Source organism: Alosa pseudoharengus, unplaced genomic scaffold (assembly GCF_046254945.1).
Source record: "Alosa pseudoharengus isolate Yale_2024_CS ecotype anadromous, Long Island Sound unplaced genomic scaffold, YU_APseudo_1.1 YU_APseudo_1.1_scf_2, whole genome shotgun sequence".
NCBI lineage: Eukaryota > Metazoa > Chordata > Actinopteri > Clupeiformes > Clupeidae > Alosa > Alosa pseudoharengus.
In genome coordinates this window covers 39,940,101-39,963,752 of record NW_027468663.1, presented here as the reverse complement: position 1 = coordinate 39,963,752, position 23,652 = coordinate 39,940,101, and the positions used below count along the sequence as shown (strand labels likewise).

Here is a 23,652-nt window from a genome sequence, read left to right as displayed (position 1 = left end):
AACTATTCAGAGATGGACTTCAGACAATTCTTCCTGAACAGAGGGAAAGGAAAAGTGAGGAGAGATGAGGAGGACAAGGGAGGTATGATAATTGCCCACATTAAAGGTAACATTTATGCTGATAATAGCCAGTGCTGTGATTTGATCAATGGTTTAATGGCAAACTTAAATAAGTTTGCTGCATTTGTAAATGTAGCCTATAATAATCTGATTCTGTGTAGATTATTAGGCTACATTTGCAAATTATCACCAAAAGTCAGTATGAAGGCTTTAGTAGGCTATTTAAGCTACAAAGAACTGCAGTATTGCCAGGATGACTACAGGACCCTTGCCTGGAAGGGAAGTATATCTCAATTTTGACTAAAAATAAGCTTCCCTTGTGTAGGAAAGCCAATTAAATTCATGCAGTGAGTATACAGTAGGCCTACCTATGCCTATGTGTTTGGATGTTGCTGCAGTGGCTGCTACAACAATTGAGGGAGAGAGTGCTGGAGAAGAAGGTCGAAAAGAAGGAGAAGAGGGGAGAAAGAGCACAGGCTGGGCAGTCCAGTACCAGGCAGGAGGAGGAGGATGAGAGAGACAGGCAAGAAATGGATGAGGACATGATGGGGGCTAGACAAAAAAGCTATTTATTTCATATTGCGCGCATTTAAATGTTTTTTTTTTATGTATTGGGAGTTGGGGGCCTGTGCCCCAGCAAAGCTCTAGGTCTAGAATCGCCTCTGACTGTACTGTTCTTCCTAGGCAACTTCTTCTTATTACAGTGCATGCAAATGCACTGTATTGTTATTCCTTAGACTTCTTCCAACTTATTACAGTGCATGCAAATGCACTGTATTGTTATTCCTCTGGCTTCTTCCGACTTATTATTTTTATTACAGTGCATGCAAATGCACTGTATTGTTATTCCACGGGCTTCTTCCGACTTATTATTATAGTGCATGAAAATGCACTATACTGTTCTTCCAAATCTTTTTATTACAGTGCATGAAAATGCACTGTACTGTTCTTCCTAGGCTTCTTATTAGAGTGCATGAAAATGCACTCTATTGTTATCCGAAGTATTCTTATTATTATTCTTCTAATGCTTTTTGTGCGTTTAATACAGCTTCAACCGTTTAACGTAGAAACTTCATTCAAACTGCATTGCGTAGGTCTTACTTATGTGACTTCAGCTATGTATTTTTCAACTTTGTAACTTTTATACTTTTTAAACTATTAATTAAAAACTACTAAAATTTCCCCATTGACTTAACATTAGATTATGACATCACAATAGCAACTAGAAAAGCATTTCCTGAAGGAAATACAGTGCATGAAAATGCAAAAATATGATGAGTTCATATGGTTAAATTATTTGCTTGGTAGATAAGGTTTAATATAGTTGGAATGACTGAACAGTTAAATAGGTTGATTATTGAAATGGTTAAATTATTTAGGCAGATAGTTGACGATAACTAACAGTTGGAATGGCTCCAATGTTTGCTAGCAGTTATGCTAACTATGTTAACAAAGATAATAATGCTAACCAAGTTACTATGCTAACTAGCATGCTAACAATGTTAAAATGTTAACTATGCTAACCATATGACTTAGTTAACCTAGCTAATCATTTTTATTAGTTATAACTATGCTAATTAGCATGTTAATATGCTAATTATATTAACCATGTGACTTAGCTAACTTCACTAATCATTTTTAACAGTTATGCTAACTATGCTAACTAGCATGCTAACTATGCTAACCATTTTACTTAGCTAACTTAGCTAATCATTTTTAGTAGTTTTGCTAAAAATGCTAACTAGCATGATAACACGCTAGCATGCTAACTATGTTAACCACGTTACTTAGCTAACTTAACTAATAATTTTTAGCAGTTTTGCTAGTTTTGTTAAAAATGCTAACTAGCATGATAACATGTTAGCATGCTAACTATGCTAACCATGTGACTTAGCTAATCATTTTTAGCAGTTTTGCTAAAAATGCTAACTAGCATGCTAACATGTTAACTATGCTAACCATGTGACTTAGCTAATCGTTTTTAGCAGTTTTGCTAAAAATGTTAACTAGCATGCTAACTATGCTAACCAAGTTACTTAGCTAACTAGCTATAGTGGGTAGGAGCAGGGCCTGAAGTTAACTTTTTTGTCCACCAGCCACTGTGGCAGGTGAATTTTGAAATCCACCTGCCACAGTGGTTTTTTACCAGCCAAAATTATTTTGTGCCCAAAATAAAGGTGAACGACTCTTGAACTTGTACAGAATACACATTACACAGTACTCAAGTAAAAGCAAAAAAGTACTTTTTTTGTAGGCCTTGATTTTTATATTTTTGATGGACCTTTAAAGGGATACAAAAGTATCCTTTATGCTTATTTGCTTTTCTCCTCCTCTGTAGGCTAATCATATAGTCAAACATATTTTAAAAGCCCAATTCAAATATATTTTATTTAATATACTTTATCATAGCCAGAATAAATAAGCATTACGTGGCTATGGATTGAAAAGCAGTCTTCCAATACATTGCAGCTGATTCTTCTGCTTTGCATTGCTAGAAGTCTGGTTATAACTCCACCGCGACAATGTAACCTAAAAACAATGGCTATATTATGGGTAAACCTATATTTAGGCTAAAATAGCCTAGGCATATCCACTCGGGCAGAGCGACAGAGCAGGCTATCTGTTTTCTCAGCCGACCGTCTCATGTCATGTCCTGCAACATTGAGGCTACATAAATGAATGCTAGGCTTTTTCTAACTTGTATGCTCGATTTCCAGTGCATTTGCTTTGCTTGTAAATTAAGTTGCAGGCCTACTTTCCTTGTCCAATGTGATTGTTGAACGATGCTGGCCAGAAATGAATATACGTGAAAGTTTCCGTGTCATGTCATAGCCTACCTCTAGTCTCGTTGCTACTCTGGCAGCCTCACCAGAAGATGCAGCAACTGTACGTCATTGTGTTAACTGAGCTGTTAGTAGGCTGCTTTTATAATCGTGGGCTAACGCATTCTGAAGCCCTGTTTTCTCCGGGGAGAGGTGCGCTTTTCTCCCTCGAGATACTTTCTCCAATAATAAACTTGTAGGCTACTCGTAACGTAAGGCAATAGAAATGTAGCAGAGTAAAAGAGTAGATTATTGGCTCAAAAATGTACTTGAGTAAGAGTAGAAGTAGGCTACCGTTTTGAAAAAGGAAAGTCGTTTGCCGTTCCTCGAAAAAAAAATGTAACGCGTTAGGCTACTACCCAACCCTGTAAATGGGTTTGATCTCGCTTTCTCCGAGCCATAGCCTACAAACGGCAATCTGGACAGTGCATCTCCTTGCTCAGTGTTGTGTTGTCTTATTGGCTACCCGCCAACGTGGCAGGTACATTGACAGTTTCACCCGCCAATCACAAAAGTTACCCGCATTTGGCGTGTGGGCGGGTGCCAATTTCATGCCCTGGGTAGGAGTCATAGTTGATGACAAGTAACAGTTACAATGGCTGAACAGTTAAAAAGTTCAGTAGTTGAAAGGGTTAAATTGTTTAACAGTGAAATATTGTAGTGAGGACTTTTATTATGACCGCCGCTAGCGAAGCTAGCGAAGCGGTCATATAGGGATTGTTTGTTTTTTTTGTTTTTTTTTCCGTCATCTACTTCCTGAAATTTTGGTCAACGATACCCGGGGCACCGAAACACCGGGGCACATGAAATTTGGTGGGTATGTAGCCCCACTAGACTTTTACGGAAAAATTTCGTTTGGTCCCCGGGGGCCACTCCCCCTCCGCGCTGGGCCCCCCGAAACCCAAAAAATGCAGTATTTCCTAAATAACTACCTGAACCGTGGCACCGAGGATGAAGACATTTTTATGGTATGTTGGTCTCAAGGGCCCACATCAACTTAGCCCATAATCACCCCCCCGGTAAAAAATGAAAATGCAATATCATTCTGCTTTAATCGCCCCTCTCTTCAGTAAAGACGTTCAGAACTGCACCAAATTTTATGTGTATGATTAACCTGACATTCTCTGGGGGTATGCCAAGTTTCGTAGAATTTCATCCATGGGGGGGTCTAAAAAATTAAGTTATGTGCACATTTAGTGACTCTACACTCATTGGCCTGTAGATGGTGGTGCACACATATACACATGCACACACACACACAGGCACCCACATACTATCGGTATTAGAACGGCCGATACATAATTACAAATTCAGTAGGATTAAAAGAAAGCCAAAATAAATATTCATCATCATCATCATGGCTGCATTTCCAATATTGGCGATAAGTAGTCGTTTGTCCACTAGATGGCGCATCGTTGCAGTGAGACGTAATTTTGTTGGAAGTTAATCTAAAGTGGGTTGGAAAGACACTCCTACAAGGACAAGACTGTAGGCTACAGTAGTTTACCGCAGAGAACGTCTAAGGGTAGGATGATTTCTGCATGACATGTAATTCCCATTTCCTCTTGAAGCCGAAATAAATCTGAGAATGTTTATCGGACATGCTTGTTTTTTACTGCAGGTAGGCAGGCTACGTTAATCCTATCAATAGCAGAACGTAGGTAAAATAATGTTACCGTTAGCATGGTTGAGTGATGGAGGCCAATTTGATTATTGATGTATTTGTAGAAAACCATAAATGCGTTTATAGGCTACCAAGCAAATCGATAACAGCACTAATTGTATCTTTCGACTGTCATCTCATTTGCTTATGACCATAACCTAGGCTACTAACAGGAGCTAAGTGAGTTAGCCACAACACGTTCGCTACGTGATGGTTTTTTAATGGAAAATATATAGGCTACCTGAAAGATAACCTGTCTATGATCCCGTGATGATCTACATCTCCATTTAAACCAGATGTTTTAGAGCGCACGTTGAGATGTATTCAGGGCAGGGCTGTACCTACACATATTTGTTGCACATGCTACAAAAATCATTCTTTGCGATGGATGATTTAGTACCAACGTTACACCGGTCAGATACAGTTTTGCCTATGGCTATTCCGTGAGACTGAGGCGCTTTTTGTTTGTTCGAAGTGCGTGTTTAGGGTGTGAGAGGGGAGTCGATGTGCTTTGATTCCAGCTTGGTAGTTGTAGTCTATGCGATTAAAAAACACGTGTGTGTGAAGTATCCAAACAATGATAACGCTTTCATTATGGCTGCTTTAGCCACAGACCTTGAGCTACTGTACAGTGGGTTGGGTTCCATTTAGAAGTGTCCACTTCATTCGCCCTTTCCGTGATTCACAGCTACGTGAAATTTATTACTACTGATATGCAAAACTATTAACTTTTCGCCAAGAGGTGGCAGCTTGATACTGTAAGGTGTAAGCCATTGGTTCCAACAGAGATTTTATTTGGGTCGCCAGCATAGCCTAGCGACAATTAGTGTTGTGTAATAGGCCTAGCATAGGGCCTACCTTATATAGCTTATAGTTTGTTAACAGTCACGGTTTTGTCATAACTCCCTCTATGCATTTTTGCATTTAGAATAGCTCTCGGGGGGCGAACACGTCACAGGGGGGGCGCCAGTGCGTGGATATCTCAATCGCAAAATTAAACAATATTTCTATCGGGCGCCTACCATGGACTAGGCTGGGTGAAAATCAAAAGATTGCGTCAAAAGATTGAGCTTAACCATGGACCTCAATGGTTGCAAAATGCAAGGGAACATGAATCAGCATATTATTTGCACAAACAATAACGGAGAGTAGCTCTACAACTTTGCCCGTTAAAATGTGTATGAACAGTCTCGCAACGCATTTCATGAAGGCCCTTTTGGACATGTCAGTTATTTGCACCACTGGGTAAAACGGCATTTTGTTTTAGACTACTGGTATTTAATTTGTGCATTGACAATAAAGCTGAATATCATTTGAACTAGATGACTAAACTTATGCATATGTAGAAGAAGAAACATTCACAAAAATCCATGACATGACCTCTCTTCTTGATAGCTGTTGAAAACTGCATGGAACTGACAGGGATTGTTTTGTTTAATAATAAATAAATAAATACATTATGCTGCTACCTTCTGCTTTTCCCAAATACAATGTAGCCTACAGGTGTACCTTTCATCAGTCCAGTTGCAATGGATGGACTGTGATGAACTGCCCTACTTGTGATTGTTTAGAGATTTTAAAGGTTTTATAACAATGTTACAGATTTTTTGGCCCAGAAACAAATCTATTCACCTTTGCAGCGCCAGTAGGCTACTTTGTGTGCAGAATGTGTGCAAACACACATTCCAAACAAGCATACACAAAAGTTTCAAGAGTGGGGGATGGAGTAGAAGATGGAGACAAATTCATTAATATGATTTATTTTCGCGGAATGGATGTGCAGGACTGAGCGGCGGTCATATTTTGTACCGCTACGCGGTACATCTAGTTTTGAAACAGTTTTTGGCAGAGGAAGCAGTTGAACAGGATGTGTAGTCTTAATAGGGCCAGTTTGTATGCTTAAAGCCTGAGACTGGCAGTTGAGATCCAGGTGGCCTGAATACCTGCCATAGGATTCAAATGGTTAAATTATTTGCTAGGTAGATGAGGTTTAATATACTTGGAATGACAACTAGGTAGATGAGGTTTAATATAGTTGGAATGACTGAACTAGGTAGATGAGGTTTAATATAGTTGGAATGACTGAACGGTTAAATAGGTGGATAGTGTAAAAGGTTAAATTATTTGCTAGGTAGATGAGGTTTAATATAGTTGGAATGACTGAACTAGGTAGATGAGGTTTAATATAGTTGGACTGACTGAACAGTCAAATAGGTGGATAGTGTAAAAGGTTAGCCTGAGAAACTGATAGGGTGCAGGTGGCCTGGCCACCTGGCCTAGGATTCTAATTGCTTAACGGCAGTCTTAATAGAGCCATATTGTATGCTTAAAGCCTGAGACAGAGTATATAGTTTAAAAGTTAAATGTAGATAGTGTAATGGATGTTGATAGGCAGATTGTTTAATGGATGTTGATGAATAGTTTAATGAGTGGATGAGTGAATGGTTTGAAGAGGATGAATGGATAGAAAGTTGGATGAAATGTGTCTTATATCCTTGTAGAATGTAGAGACACAGAGAGAGTTGGTCTAGTTCAGTAGAAAGCAGTTGATACAGGTGCAATCAGTTGAACTGATTCTTTGATGGGGCCTAGATGAGCAGCTGGAAGAAGATACAGGTGCAAATCAAGTTAATTACTCCATTGTGATGTCATCAGCCCATGTTAAGTCTATGGGGAAATTTTGAGTAGTTTTTAATTAATAGTTTAAAAAGTATAAAAGTTACAAAGATGAAAAATACAAAGCCTACATGTCCTAAATAAGACCTACGTAACATAGTTTGAATGAAGTTTCTACGTTAAATGGTTGAAGCTGCATTAGCTACGTTAGAAGAAGAATAATAAGAACTAGAAAAGCATTTCCTGAAGGAAATACAGTGCATGAAAATGCAAAAATATGATGAGTTCATATGGTTAAATTATTTGCTTGGTAGATAAGGTTTACTATAGTTGGAATGACTGAACAGTTAAATAGGTTGATAATTGAAATGGTTAAATTATTTAGGCAGATAGTTGACGATAACTAACAGTTGGAATGGCTCCAATGTTTGCTAGTAGTTATGCTAACTATGTTAAAGATAATAATGTTAACCAAGTAACTATGCTAACTAGGATGCTAACAATGTTAAAATGTTAACTATGTTAACCATATGACTTAGCTAACCTAGCTAATCATTTTTATTAGTTATGATAACTATGCTAATTAGCATGTTAACATGCTAACTATGTTAACCATGTGACTTAGCTAACTTCGCTAATCATTTTTAGCAGCAGTTTTGTAAAAAATGCTAACTAGCATGCTAACTATGCTAACCATGTGACTTAGCTAACTTAGCTAATCATTTTCAGCAGTTTTGCAAAAAATGCTAACTAGCATGCTAGCATGCTAACTATGCTAACCAAGTTACTTAGCTAACTTAGCTAACTAGCTACAGTGGGTAGGAGTCATAGTTGATGACAAGTAACAGTTACAATGGCTGAACAGTTAAAAAGTTCAGTAGTTTAAAGGGTTAAATTGTTTAACAGTGAAATATTGTAGTGAGGACTTTTATTTTGAAACAGTTTTTGGCAGAGGAAGCAGTTGAACAGGATGTGTAGTCTTAATAGGGCCAGTTTGTATGCTTAAAGCCTGAGACTGGCAGTTGAAACAGGTGGCCCGAACACCTGCCATAGGATTCTAATTGCTTAACGGCCGTATTGTGATGTCATAATCATAATGTTAAGTCAATGGGGAAATTTTGATTAGTTTTTAATTAATAGTTTAAAAAGTATAAAAGTTACAAAGTTGAAAAATACAAAGCTCACATGTCCTAATTAAGACCTACGTAACATAGTTTGAATGAAGTTTCTACGTTAAACGGTTGAAGCTGCATTAAGTGCGTTAGAAGAAGAATAATAATAACTAGAAAAGCATTTCCTGAAGGAAATACAGTGCATGAAAATGCAAAAATATGATGAGTTCATATGGTTAAATTATTTGCTTGGTAGATAAGGTTTAATACAGTTGGAATGACTAAACAGTTAAATAGGTTGATAATTGAAATGGTTAAATTATTTAGGCAGATAGTTGATGATAACTTTAACTAACAGTTGGAATGGCTCCAATGTTTGCTAGTAGTTATGCTAACTATGTTAACAAAGATAATAATGTTAACCAAGTTACTATGCTAACTAGCATGCTAACAATGTTAAAATGTTAACTATGCTAACCATATGACTTAGCTAACCTAGCTAATCATTTTTATTAGTTATGATAACTATGCTAATTAGCATGCTAACATGTTAGCATGCTAACCATATGACTTAGCTAACTTAGCTAATCATTTTTAACAGTTTTGCAAAAAATGCTAATTAGCATGCTAGCATGCTAACTATGCTAACCATGTGACTTAGCTAACTTAGCTAATCATTTTTAGCAGTTTTGCAAAAAATGCTAACTAGCATGCTAACATGCTAGCAAGCTAACTATGCTAACCATGTGACTTAGCTAACTTAGCTAATCATTTTTAGCAGTTTTATGAAAAATGCTAACTAGCATGCTAATATGTTAGCATGCTAACTATGCTAACCATGTGACTTAGCTAACTTAGCTAATCATTTTTAACAGTTTTGCTAAAAATGCTAACTAGCATGCTAACATGCTAGTATGCTAACATGCTAACTATGTTAACCATGCTAACTAGCTACAGTGGGTAGGAGTCATAGTTGATGACAAGTAACAGTTACAATGGCTGAACAGTTAAAAAGTTCAATAGTTTAAAGGGTTAAATTGTTTAACAGTGAAATGTTGTAGTGAGGACTTTTATTTTGAAACAGTTTTTGGCAGAGGAAGCAGTTGAACAGGATGTGTAGTCTTAATAGGGCCAGTTTGTATGCTTAAAGCCTGAGACTGGCAGTTGATGCTGGTGGCCTGGCCACCTGGCCTAGGATTCTAATTGCTTAACGTCAGTCTTAATAGAGCCATATTTATTGTATGCTTAAAGCCTCAGACAGAGTATATAGTTTAAAAGTTAAATGTAGATAGTGTAATGGATGTTGATAGACAGAAAGTTGAATGGATGTTGATAGGCAGATTGTTTAATGGATGTTGATGAATAGTTTAATGGGTGGATGAGTGAATGGTTTGAAGAGGATGAATGGATAGAAAGTTGGATGAAATGTGTCTTATATCCTTGTAGAATGGAGAGACAGAGAGAGTTGGTCTAGTTCAGTAGAAAGCAGTTGATACAGGTGCAATCAGTTGAACTGATTCTTTGATGGGGCCTAGATGAGCAGCTGGAAGATGATACCAGGTGCAAATCAAGTTAATTAGTCCATTGTGATGTCATCAGCCCATGTTAAGTCTATGGGGAAATTTTGAGCAGTTTTTAATTAATAGTTTAAAAAGTATAAAAGTTACAAAGATGAAAAATACAAAGCCCACATGTCATAAGTAAGACCTACGCAACGCAGTTTGAATGAAGGTTCTACGTTAAACGGTTGAAGCTGCATTAACTGCGTTAGAAGAAGAAAAATAATAATAAGAAGAAGAAGAAGAAGAAGAAGAAGAAGCCTAGGAAGAACAGTACAGTGCATTTTCATGCACTGTAATAAGAAGACTTGGAAGAACAATATAGTGCATTTTCATGCACTATAATAATAATAAGAAGAAGCCTAGGAAGAACAGTAGAGTGCATTTTCATGCACTCTAACTAGAAAAGCATTTCCTGAAGGAAATACAGTGCATGAAAATGCAGAAATATGATGAGTTCATATGGTTAAATTATTTGCTTGGTAGATAAGGTTTAATATAGTTGGAATGACTGAACAGTTAAATAGGTTGATAATTGAAATGGTTAAATTATTTAGGCAGATAGTTGACGGTTGGATTGTCTCCAATGTTTGCTAATAGTTATGCTAACTATGTTAACAAAGATAATAATGTTAACCAAGTTACTATACTAACTAGCATGCTAACTATGTTAACAATGTTACTTAGCTAACTTAGCTAATCATTTTTAGCAGTTATGCTAACTATGCTAACTAGCATGTTAGCATGCTAACTATGCTAACCATATGACTTAGCTAAGTTAGCTAATCATTTTTAGCAGTTTTGCTAAAAATGCTAACTAGCATGCTAACATGTTAGCATGCTAACTATGCTAACCATGTGACTTAGCTAACTTAGCTAATCATTTTTAGCAGTTTTACAAAAAATGCTAACTAGCATGCTAACATGCTAACTATGCTAACCATGTGACTTAGCTAACTTAGCTAATCATTTTTAGCAGTTTTGCTAAAAATGCTAATTAGCATGTTAACATGCTAGCATGCTAACTATGCTAACCATTTTACTTAGCTAACTTAGCTAACTAGCTACAGTGGGTAGGAGTCATAGTTGATGACAAGTAACAGTTACAATGGCTGAACAGTTAAAAAGTTCAGTAGTTTAAAGGGTTAAATTGTTTAACAGTGAAATATTGTAGTGAGGACTTTTATTTTGAAACAGTTTTTGGCAGAGGAAGCAGTTGGGACAGGATGTGTAGTCTTAATAGGGCCAGTTTGTATGCTTAAAGCCTGAGACTGGCAGTTGATGCAGCTGGCCCGAACACCTGCCATAGGATTCTAATTGCTTAACGGCAGTCTTAATAGAGCCATATTGTATGCTTAAAGCCTGAGACAGAGTATATAGTTTAAAAGTTAAATGTAGATAGTGTAATGGATGTTGATAGACAGAAAGTTGAATGGATGTTGATAGGCAGATTGTTTAATGGATGTTGATGGATAGTTTAATGGGTGGATGAGTGAATGGTTTAAAGAGGATGAATGGATAGAAAGTTGGATGAAATGTGTCTTATATCCTTGTAGAATGGAGAGACAGAGAGAGTTGGTCTAGTTCAGTAGAAAGCAGTTGATACAGGTGCAATCAGTTGAACTGATTCTTTGATGGGGCCTAGATGAGCAGCTGGAAGATGATACCAGGTGCAAATCAAGTTAATTAGTCCATTGTGATGTCATCAGCCCATGTTAAGTCTATGGGGAAATTTTGAGTAGTTTTTAATTAATAGTTTAAAAAGTATAAAAGTTACAAAGATGAAAAATACAAAGCCCACATGTCATAAGTAAGACCTACGCAACGCAGTTTGAATGAAGTTTCTACGTTAAACGGTTGAAGCTGCATTAACTGCGTTAGAAGAAGAAGAAGAAGAAGAAGAAGAAGCCTAGGAAGAACAGTAGAGTGCATTTTCATGCACTCTAATAAGAATAATTCGGATAACAATAGAGTGCATTTTCATGCACTCTAATAATAAAATGCCTTGGAATAACAGTACAGTGCATTTTCATGCACTGTAATAAAATGCCTTGGAATAACAGTACAGTGCATTTTCATGCACTGTAATAAGAAGAAGCCTAGGAAGAACAGTACAGTGCATTTTCATGCACTGTAATCAGAAGCCTAGGAAGAACAGTACAGTGCATTTTCATGCACTGTAATAAAATGCCTTGGAATAACAGTACAGTGCATTTTCATGCACTGTAATAAGAAGAAGCCTAGGAAGAACAGTACAGTGCATTTTCATGCACTGTAATAATAATAATAAGAAGAAGCCTAGGAAGAACAGTAGAGTGCATTTTCATGCACTCTAATAAGAATAAGAAGAAGAAGCCTAGGAAGAACAGTACAGTGCATTTTCATGCACTGTAATAAATCGGATAACAATAGAGTGCATTTTCATGCACTCTAATAAGAATAAATCGGATAACAGTAGAGTGCATTTTCATGCACTCTAATAAGAATAATTCGGATAACAGTAGAGTGCATTTTCATGCACTCTAATAAGAAGCCTAGGAAGAACAGTACAGTGCATTTTCATGCACTGTAATTAGAATCTTATGCCAGGTGTTCAGGCCACCTGGATGGCTCATATATGGCTCTGGCCAGGCCACCTGGATCAACTGAGTTTCTCAGGCTTTATGACATCATAGCAATTAGAATATTGTGCCAGGTGGCCAGGCCACCTTGATCAACTGTCAGTTTCTCAGGCTTTAAGCATACAGTCTCATTCTATGCTATAAGCCTGAGAAACTGTTCAGTCATTCCAACTATATTAAACCTCATCTACCTAGTTCAGTCATTCCAACTATATTAAACCTCATCTACCTAGCAAATAATTTAACCTTTTAAACTATCCACCTATTCAACTGTCATTCCAACTGTATTAAACCTCATCTATCTAGCAAATAGTTTAACCTTTTAAACTATTCACCTATTTAACTGTTCAGTCATTCCAACTATATTAAACCTCATCTACCTAGTTCAGTCATTCCAACTACATTAAACCTCATCTACCTAGCAAATAATTAAACCTTTTAAACTATCCACCTATTTAACTGTTCAGTCATTCCAACTATATTAAACCTCATCTACCTAGTTCAGTTATTCCAACTATATTAAACATCATCTACCTAGCAAATAATTTAACCATTTAAACTATCCACCTATTTAACTGTTCAGTCATTCCAACTATATTAAACCTCATCTACCTAGCAAATAATTTAACCTTTTAAACCATCCACCTATTTAACTGTTCAGTCATTCCAACTATATTAAACCTCATCTACCTAGTTCAGTCATTCCAACTATATTAAAACTCATCTACCTAGCAAATAATTTAACCATTTAAACTATCCACCTATTTAACTGTTCAGTCATTCCAACTATATTAAACCTCATCTACCTAGCAAATAATTTAACCTTTTAAACCATCCACCTATATAACTGTTCAGTCAAATGATTAGCTAAGTTAGCTAAATCACATGGTTAGCATAGTTAGCATTGTTAGCATTTTTTCCAAAACTGCTAGAAAACATGAGCTAAGTTAGCTAAGTAACTTGGTCAAAATAATTAGCGTTGTTAGCATAACTGCTAGCAAACATTAGAGCCATTCCAACTGTCAGTTATCGTCAACTATCTACCTATTTAGAGCCTTTAAACTATTTGTCTATCAACACACATTAAACTATCAGTCTGTCAACTACTTTTAAACTATCTACATTTAACTTTTAAACTTTCAACATTCATTGAACTATATGTCTATTAAACTATCTGTCTATTAACAACTGTTAAACTATCTACATTCAACTTTTAAACTGTCTACTTCTAAACTATCAACTTTTATTAAGCTATGCTATGTGTGTCCTAGCTTCATTTTCATGCACTCGTAATTCCCTGGAATTACATTCTCTAGTTACAGTGCATGAAAATGCACTGTACTGTTCTTCCTAGGCTTCTTCTTCTTATTACAGTGCATGGAAATGCACTGTACTGTTCTTCCTAGGCTTCTTCTTATTACAGTGCATGAAAATGCACTGTACTGTTCTTCCAAGGCTTTTTCTTCTTCTTCTTCTTCTTCTAACGCATTTAATGCAGCTTCAACCGTTTAACGTAGAAACTTCATTCAAACTGCGTTGCGTAGGTCTTACTTATGACATGGGTGCTATGTATTTTTCATCTTTGTAACTTTTATACTTTTTAAACTATTAATTAAAAACTATCAAAATTTCCCCATTGACTTAACATTGCCCTTTATGACATTAGAATCCTATGGCAGGTGTTCGGGCCACCTGCATCAACTGCCATTCTCAGGCTTTAAGCATACAAACTGGCCCTATTAAGACTACACACCCTATTCAACTGCTTCCTCTGCCAATAACTGTTTCAAAATAAAAGTCCTCACTACAATATTTCACTGTTAAACAATTTAACCCTTTAAACTACTGAACGTTTTAACTGTTCAGCCATTGTAACTGTTACTTGTCATCAACTATGACTCCTACCCACTGTAGCTAGTTAGCTAAGTTAGCTAAGTAACTTGGTTAGCATAGTTAGCATGTTAGCATGCTAGTTAACATTTTTAGCAAAACTGCTAAAAATGATTAGCTAAGTTAGCTAAGTAGCATGGTTAGCATAGTTAGCATGTTAGCATGCTAGTTAGCATAGTTTGCATAACTGTTAAAAATGATTAGCTAAGTTAGCTAAGTCACATGGTTAGCATGTTAGCATGTTAGCATGCTAGTTACCATAGTTAGCATAACTATTAAAAATGATTAGCGAAGTTAGCTAAGTCACATGGTGACCATAGTTAGCATGCTAACATGTTAGCATGCTAGTTAGCATAACTGCTAAAAATGATTAGCGAAGTTAGCTAAGTCACATGGTGACCATAGTTAGCATGCTAGCATGTTAACATGGTAGTTAGCATAGTTAGCATAACTGCTAAAAATGATTAGCGAAGTTAGCTAAGTCACATGGTGACCATAGTTAGCATGCTAGCATGTTAACATGGTAGTTAGCATAGTTAGCATAACTGCTAAAAATGATTAGCGAAGTTAGCTAAGTCATATGGTGACCATAGTTAACATTTTAACATTGTTAGCATGCTAGTTAGCATAGTAACTTGGTTAGCATTATTATCTTTATTAACATAGTTAGCATAACTATTAGCAAACATTGGAGCCATTCCAACTGTTAGTTATCGTCAACTATCTGCCTAAATAATTTAACCATTTCAATTATCAACCTATTTAACTGTTCAGTCATTCCAACTATATTAAACCTTATCTACCAAGCAAATAATTTAACCATATGAACTCATCATATTTTTGCATTTTCATGCACTATATTTCCTTCAGGAAATGCTTTTCCTGTTCTTCTTCTTCTAACGCATTTAATGCAGCTTCAACCGTTTAACGTAGAAACTTCATTCAAACTTTGTTACGTAGGTCTTACTTGGGATAAGAGTGCTATGTATTTTTCATCTTTGTAACTTTTATACTTTTTAAACTATTAATTAAAAACTATCAAAATTTCCCCATTGACTTAACATTGCCCTTTATGACATCACAGCAATTAGAATCCTGTGGCAGGTGTTCGGGCCACCTGGATCAACTGCCACTTTCAGGCTTTAAGCATACAAACTGGCCCTATTAAGACTACACATCCTGTTCAACTGCTTCCTCTGCCAAAAAACTGTTTCAAAATAAAAGTCCTCACTACAATATTTCACTGTTAAACAATTTAAGCCTTTAAACTACTGAACTTTTTAACTGTTCAGCCATTGTAACTGTTACTTGTCATCAACTATGACTCCTACCCACTGTAGCTAGTTAGCTAAGTTAGCTAAGTAACTTGGTTAGCATAGTTAGCATGTTAGCATGCTAGTTAGCATTTTAAGCAAAACTGCTAAAAATGATTAGCTAAGTTAGCTAAGTCACATGGTTAGCATAGTTAGCATGCTAACACGTTAGCATGCTAGTTAGCATTTTTAACAAAACTGCTAAAAATGATTAGCTAGCTAAGTCAGGTGGTTAGCATAGTTAGCATGCTAACACGTTACCATGCAAGTTAGCATTTTTAGCAAAACTATTAAAAATGATTAGCTAAGTTAGCTAAGTAACGTGGTTAACATAGTTAGCATGCTAGCGTGTTAGTTTGCTAGTTAGCATTTTTAGCAAAACTGCTAAAAATGATTAGCAAAGTTAGCTAAGTAACATGGTTAGCATAGTTAGCATGTTAGCATTCTAGTTAGCACTGTTAGCATAACTACTAAAAATGATTAGCTAGGTTAGCTAAGTCACATGGTTAGCATAGTTAGCATTTTAACATTGTTAGCCTGCTAGTTAGCATAGTCATTTGGTTAGCATTATTATCTTTGTTAACATAGTTAACATAACTGCTAGCAAACATTGGAGCCATTCCAACTTTTAGTTATCGTCAAGTATCTCCCTAAATAATTTAACCATTTCAATTATCAACCTATTTAACTGTTCAGTCATTCCAACTATATTAAACCTTATCTACCAAGCAAATAATTTAACTATATGAACGCATCATATTTTTGCATTTTCATGCACTATATTTCCTTCAGGAAATGCTTTTCTAGTTATTATTATTATAGTGCATGAAAATGCACTGTACTGTTCTTCCAAGGCTTTTTATACTGTACTGTTCTTCCTAGGCAACAACAACTTATTATTATTATTCCGCTTACCACTTTTTCCGTACGCTATTTCTCTTGAACAGTTTAACTTAGAAACTTCATTCAAACTTTGTAACGTAGGTATTCAAATGGACAAAGCTGCTATGTCTTTTCAACTTTGAAACTTTTATACTTTTTAAACTATTAAAGAAAAACTTTTTGAAAATCCCCATAGACTTAACATTGTCGATTGTGACATAATACGGCCGTTAAGCAATTAGAATCCTATGGCAGGTGTTCAGGCCACCTGCAGCCTCAGGCTTTAAGCATACAATCTGGGTCAATTAAGACTACACATCCTATTCAACTGTTTCCTCTGCCCAAAACTGTTTCAAAATAAAAGTCCTCACTATAATAATCCACTGTTAAGCAATGTAACCCATTAAACTACTGAACTTTTTACATTTAACTTTTAAACGGTCTACTTTTAAACTATCATTAAACTATCTATCTATTAAACTAGCTATTTATCAACAACTTTTAAACTATCTACATTCAACTTTTACACTTTTAAACTATATACATTCACTAGCTGTCTATCAACAACTTTTAACTTGTCATCAACTATGTCAACACTTTTCATCAACTATGACTCCTACCCACTGTAGCTAGTTAGCATGTTAGCATTGTTAGCATTTTTAACAAAACTGCTAAAAATGATTAGCTAGGTTAGCTAAGTCACATGGTTAGCATAGTTACCATGCTAGTTAGCATAGTTAACATAACTGCTAAAAATGATTAGCTAAGTTAGCTAAGTAACATGGTTAACATAGTTATCATGCTACCATTGTTAACATGTTAATTAGCATAGTTAGCATAACTACTAAAATGATAAGCTTGGTTAGCTAAGTCACATGGTTAACATAGTTAGTATGTTTAGCAAAACTGCTAGAAAATGTTAGTTAAGTTAGCTAAGTAGCATGGTCAGCATGTTAGCATTGCTAACACTGCTATAAAACATTAGCTAAGTAGCATGGTTAGCAGAATTAAAAATCTTAGCATAACTGCTAGCAAACATGAGAGCCATTCCAACTTTCAGTTATCGTCAAATATCTACCTATACACAGCCATTAAACTATTTGAATATCAACATTCATTAAACTGCTAGAAAACGTTAGCTAAGTAGCATGGTTAGCATTGCTAGCACTGCATTAAAACATTAGCTAAGTAGCATGGTTAGCATAGTTAAAAATCTTAGCATAACTGCTAGCAAACATTAGAGCCATTCCAACTTTCAGTTATCGTCAAATATCTACCTATACACAGCCATTAAACTATTTGAATATCAACATTCATTCAACTTCCAGTCTATCAACAACTTTTAAACTATCTACATTCAGCTTTTAAACAGTCTACTTTTAAGCTATCAACTTTTATTAAGCTATGCAACCACCATGTCTATCCTAGCATCACCGTAGTAACCATCTCTGTATTATCTGTTTTAACTATACATGATATTTTACATCACAACTTTAGCATTTTCATGCACTGGTAATTCCTTGGAATTGCATTTCTAGTTATTATTATTCCGCTTACCACTTTTTCCGTACGCAATTTCTCTTGAACAGTTTAACTTAGAAACTTCATTCAAACTTTGTAACGTAGGTCTTCAAACAGATCGGGTTGGTATGACTTTTCAACTTTGAAACTTTTATACTTTTTAAACTATTAAAGAAAAACTTTTTAAAAATCCCCATAGACTTAACATTGCCGATTATGACATCATAATACGGCCGTTAAGCAATTAGAATCCTATGGCAGGTGTTCAGGCCACCTGCAGCCTCAGGCTTTAAGCATACAATCTGGGTCAATTAAGACTACACATCCTATTCAACTGTTTCCTCTGCCCAAAACTGTTTAAAAATAAAAGTCCTCACTACAATAATCCACTGTTAAACAATGTAACCCATTAAACTACTGAACTTTTTACATTCAACTTTTAAACGGTCTACTTTTAAACTATCGTTAAACTATCTATCTATTAAACTAGCTGTCTATCAACAACTTTTAAACTATCTACATTCAACTTTTAAACTTTTAAACTATATACATTCACTAGCTGTCTATCAACAACTTTTAACTTGTCATCAACTATGTCAACACTTTTCATCAACTATGACTCCTACCCACTGTAGCTAGTTAGCATGGTTAACAAAGTTAGCATGTTAGCATTTTTAACAAAACTGCTAAAAATGATTAGCTAGGTTAGCTAAGTAACATGGTTAGCATAGTTATCATGCTAGCATGTTAACATGCTAGTTAGCATTTTTAGCAAAACTGCTAAAAATGATTAGCTAGGTTAGCGAAGTAACATGGTTAACATAGTTAGCATGCTAACATGATAGTTAGCATAGTTAGCATAACTGCTAAAAATGATTAGCTAAGTTAGCTAAGTAACATGGTTAACATAGTTAGCATGCTAACATTGTTAGCATAGTTAGCATGTTCAGCAAAACTGCTAGAAAACGTTAGCTAAGTTAGCTAAGTAACATGGTTAGCATAGTTAAAAATCTTAGTATAACTGCTAGCAAACATTAGAGCCATTCCAACTTTCAGTTATCGTCAAATATCTACCTATACACAGCCATTAAACTATTTGAATATCAACATTCATTAAACTTCCAGTCTGTCAAAAACATTTAACATCACAACTTTAGCATTTTCATGCACTGGTAATTTCTTGGAATTGCATTTCTAGTTATTATTCTTCCCACCAAATTTCTGCGTCTAATTCAGCTTCGACTGTTTAACGTAGAAACTTCGTTCAAACTTTGTAACGTAGGTCTTGAAAAGGACACTTGAGGAATGTATTTTTCACTTTTGTAAACTTTATACTTTTTGAGATATTAACAAGCTTATTTTCCCCCATAGACTTTGCATTAGCACTATGACATCACAATGGACCAATTAACTTGATTTGCACCTGTATCAACTTCCAGCTGCTCAATTAGGACCCATCAAAGGGCCAGTTAAACTGATTGCACCTGTATCAACTGATTTCTGCTTAATTAGGCCAACTCTCTCTGTGTCTCTCCATTCTACAAGGATATAAGGCACATTCCATCCAACTTTCTATCCATTCATCATCTTCAAACCATTCACTCATACCACCCATTAAACTATCCATCAACATCCATTAAACAATCTACCTATCAACATCCATTCAACTTTCTGTCTATAAACATCCATTACACTATCTACATTCAACTTTTAAACGATATACTCTGTATCAGGCTTTAAGCATACAATCTGGCTCTCTTAAGACTACTATTTCCTCTGCCCACAACTGTTTCAAAATAAATGTCCTCACTACAATAATTCACTATGAAATAATTTAACTATTTAAACTACTCAACTATTTGACTGTTAAGCCATTTCAACTTTCAGTTGTTATCAACTATGACTCCTGCCAACTGTTTCCAAATAAAAGTTTGTTTGGCATTTTATGTTAATATACAGTATGTTTATATTTTCATGCACTGGTAATTTCCTCGAAATTACATTTTCTAGTTTTTCATGATAATGACTGGGAATAATAGTAGAGTGATAGCTCTCATATAGCAGAAAGCCCCAAATGTAATTTTTACACACTGTATGCTCCATCACAAAGTGCTTGTGGCTAAAATAATTATTAGGATTAGCTTAATTTTTAGCTTTATTTTTAAATTTGCCATACATCAAGGAGGTCCTTGGCCAGAACCTAGTGGTATTTGGGGGGCCTTGTAATGGAAAAGTTTGGGAACCCCTGGTTTAGATCATTATAACATATAGGCCTATAAGCTTTTCAAAATTTGAAAAGGATTCAAATTCTTTTGTAACCAAACCATGTGTATCTCACTGGTGCCTCCTACTCTGATTATCGAAACCACAGTTTTGGAGGAAATACTTACAAATACTATTTACAGTTCTTGCAGTATTTTGGACACAAAAATGACATTGTACTGCATAGTACTGTAATTTACTACAGAAATGCAATATTTTGGACATGAAAATACTAGGCTACTGCACTGTATAGCCTACTATAACTGAACTGTACTTCGAAAAAACTGCAGTTATTTTTTGTAACAGCAAACATCAAAAGCAAACAGGCGTATATATATATATATATATATATATATATATATAAATGATTACATTTTGGCCCTCAGAGTTCAGGTAGGAGGGCCCCTTAGCAGGATTTTGCCTAGGGCCCCATGGAGGTCTGAACCGGCACTGACAAAATGTAACTGTTTAATCCTGAACTGATATGAACTCAACTCACATGAGGTAATTGAACCACCTTTGGATGTCATTCCCAATGTCAGGTTAACACAACCTTGTCAGGACATTCTGTACAAATGTTGGTTGAATCTCCACGAGAAACTATCAACAATAAGTTAACACAATAAATGATGTGTTGTGTCATTTCTGGGATGTTTTTGTTTGATTTAGACAGTTGATGCCACTCTACACTATCTCCTCTTTTCAACTTTTCTGTGCCATGAGATATCTTGCCTAAATTGCAGCACATGACATCACTGCCCTGAGGAGGAGCTAACCAATTAAATTACGGGGGGGGGGGGGGGTGTTTTGGAACTCTGTCACTCCTCTAAGGCATAAAATAGACCCTGGTTCACTGGTAGTGGCTGAAATTTGGTAAGGGCAGCCATGGCTCTAGAGAAGCAGCTGTGTTGCATTGGCGTTGTGCTTGCGGCACTGTGGCTGGGGACCAGTGCATTGTCATCGCAATGGTCAGAAATAATTTCGAGCTCGTCCATTAAAAACTTTCAACCCCCACTGAAAACGGCAAAGGTGATTCCGCAGACACCAGCTCAAAGGCCAGCTCCAAGGCCAGCTCAATGGCCAGCTCAATGGCCAGCTCAAATTCCGCAGACTCCAGCTCAAAAGCCACCTCCAAGGCCAGCTCAAATTCCGCAGACTCCAGCTCAAAAGCCAGCTCAACGTCCGCAGACTCCAGCTAAATATCCGCAGACTCCAGCTAAAAGGCCAGCTACACCACCTCAAAAACAACTACCCAAGGATCCTCAGATACAGATCAATATATGCAACGTACTGGATTCTGACAGAATACATTGTGGTTTATCTGGTACCAGTGCTGCAGAGTGTCAGAAAATGAACTGTTGCTTTGATGGTAGTCAGTGCTATTATGGGAACACAGGTAGGTTTGTTTGCGTCTTTTTCTTTATATTTCTTTATTTAAAATTGTAGCCACTTGGAGTATACTTGTTTTGATTTTATTTTTATGTTTTTGCTTTGCTCTGTTTCACTTGATTCTCAGTGACTCTGCATTGCACCCTGGATGCTCAGATCATTCTTGTGGTCGCCAAGGATGTCACCTTGCCTCGCCTAAATCTGGACTCTGTCATCTTCCTGGGTGGTTCGGGTGAACCCAGTTGTCGCCCTGTGGACTCCAACTCTGGCTTTGCCATCTACCAATTTGCAGCAACAGCCTGTGGTACTCTCATGAGGGTGGGTCTGCCTCAACAGTGATGATCATCATGCGCTAAATGTTACATTTAGCACAGAGAGAATAAGGAATGTGTGCAATTGTTCTGTTCGCAGGAGGAGAATGACCAACTGATCTACGAGAACAAAATGACCTCCTCATACGAAGTTGGCATTGGACCCCGGGGCTCCATCACAAGAGACAGTTTTTATGAGTGAGTGGACAGTACATGCAGTTGACTATTACGTTTTCTTTTTCTGTTTGCTAATCTGTGTTTCCTTTGGCTTTAGGGTGTCTCTCCAATGTCGTTACACCGGCATATCAGTGAAGGCATTGCTAGTTGAGGTCCTCCCTGTTCCCCCTCCTTTTGGAGCGGATCAGCCAGGGCCTCTCAGAGTGGAGCTCAGATTGGGCAATGGTGTATGTGCCTCAAAGGGATGCATGGAAGGTATGCTGAACTGTCCCAATCACTCACTTATCCGCAGCACACCAGATTGTGAGACTCTTTTGCTATAACTGTCTTTTCTTCTGCAGAGTCAGTAGCCTACACATCATACTACTCTCAAAGTGACTACCCAGTCACTAAAGTTCTGCGAGATCCTGTATACGTTGAGGTGCGCCTCCTGGAGAGGACAGATCCAAACATTGTTCTAACCCTGGGCAACTGCTGGACGACACCCTTTCAAGAACCTACTAGCATGCCACAGTGGGACCTTCTGGTGGATGGGTAAGGAGCCAACGGCTGGAATTAGACCCACTAGATATGACCTCTTCCATGGTCAGCTGCAGGCTACGTGCACAGTGAATAAGTGAATAGATCAATCTGTAACCCCAAGTCTCTCTGCAGATGCCCCTACATGGATGATCGTTATCTAACCACCTTGGTGCCAATCTCGCAAGATGTTGACTTCCCTTCCCACTACAGGCGTTTCATCCTAAAAATGTTCACATTTGTTGACATACAGTTCACTTCCCCCCCGCAGGAAACGGTAATGTTTTTTATGACGGCACTGCTAATACACTTTACTCTGAAAGGCGGTTTGATTGGTGTGGCTGATACCTGTGCCTGTCTGTTTTGTCTGTGTTCAGGTGTACATTCACTGTAAAACCTCTGTGTGCCAGCCTTCAGCAGGAGTCTCTTGTGAGCCATCGTGTATGCGATACAGTGAGTATTCCCTGACAGTAATAGAGAAGTTGCCCCTATTCTTCTGTGTTAACCAATGGTGACCAATGGTTAAAACTACATTGTGTAATATTTTGGGTCGATTGTTAACAAAAAAAAAATTTTTCTTTCAACTCTACTTGATAAAGAAGTGTATGATATCTTAACGTATGCTAGGCTTCCGTAGCTAGTAAATCGTGCTTGCAGTGTTGTAATATACCATCTCACCGCTAAATGGCAAAATTTCCCCCAAGAATTAACCCATGAAATTACACAATGTAGCTTTAATCTATTCTTCTGTGTTAACCAATGGTTTGCTTTTCTTCATCTCTGCAGAGAGGGATGTTTCTGCAGTGAAGCAGGAGGAAGCTGCTGTTATTGTGTCAAGTGGGGCAGTTAGGATCAAAGCCTGATGTATTCATCAGAGAACTGGGGACAGATGTATGAGTTACACCTGTTCAAAACAGATTTTGGATTCAATTAAA

At 36.8% G+C, this 23,652-nt stretch overlaps 1 protein-coding gene across 3 annotated transcripts in view; it reads left to right on the top strand.

Annotated features, from left to right (window-relative positions):
• Positions 1-23,652, top strand: part of LOC143134533 (zona pellucida sperm-binding protein 4-like) — a 60,396-nt gene extending 36,744 nt beyond the window's left edge. For all 3 annotated transcript variants that reach the window (XM_076294981.1, XM_076294980.1, XM_076294979.1), the window contains 7 exons: positions 21,838-22,028; positions 22,122-22,219; positions 22,296-22,453; positions 22,540-22,732; positions 22,853-22,994; positions 23,095-23,170; positions 23,504-23,652. In XM_076294981.1, the coding sequence (XP_076151096.1) occupies positions 21,838-22,028; positions 22,122-22,219; positions 22,296-22,453; positions 22,540-22,732; positions 22,853-22,994; positions 23,095-23,170; positions 23,504-23,580 (935 nt within the window). In that variant the 3' untranslated portion in view covers positions 23,581-23,652. The remainder of the gene's footprint in view (positions 1-21,837; positions 22,029-22,121; positions 22,220-22,295; positions 22,454-22,539; positions 22,733-22,852; positions 22,995-23,094; positions 23,171-23,503) is intronic.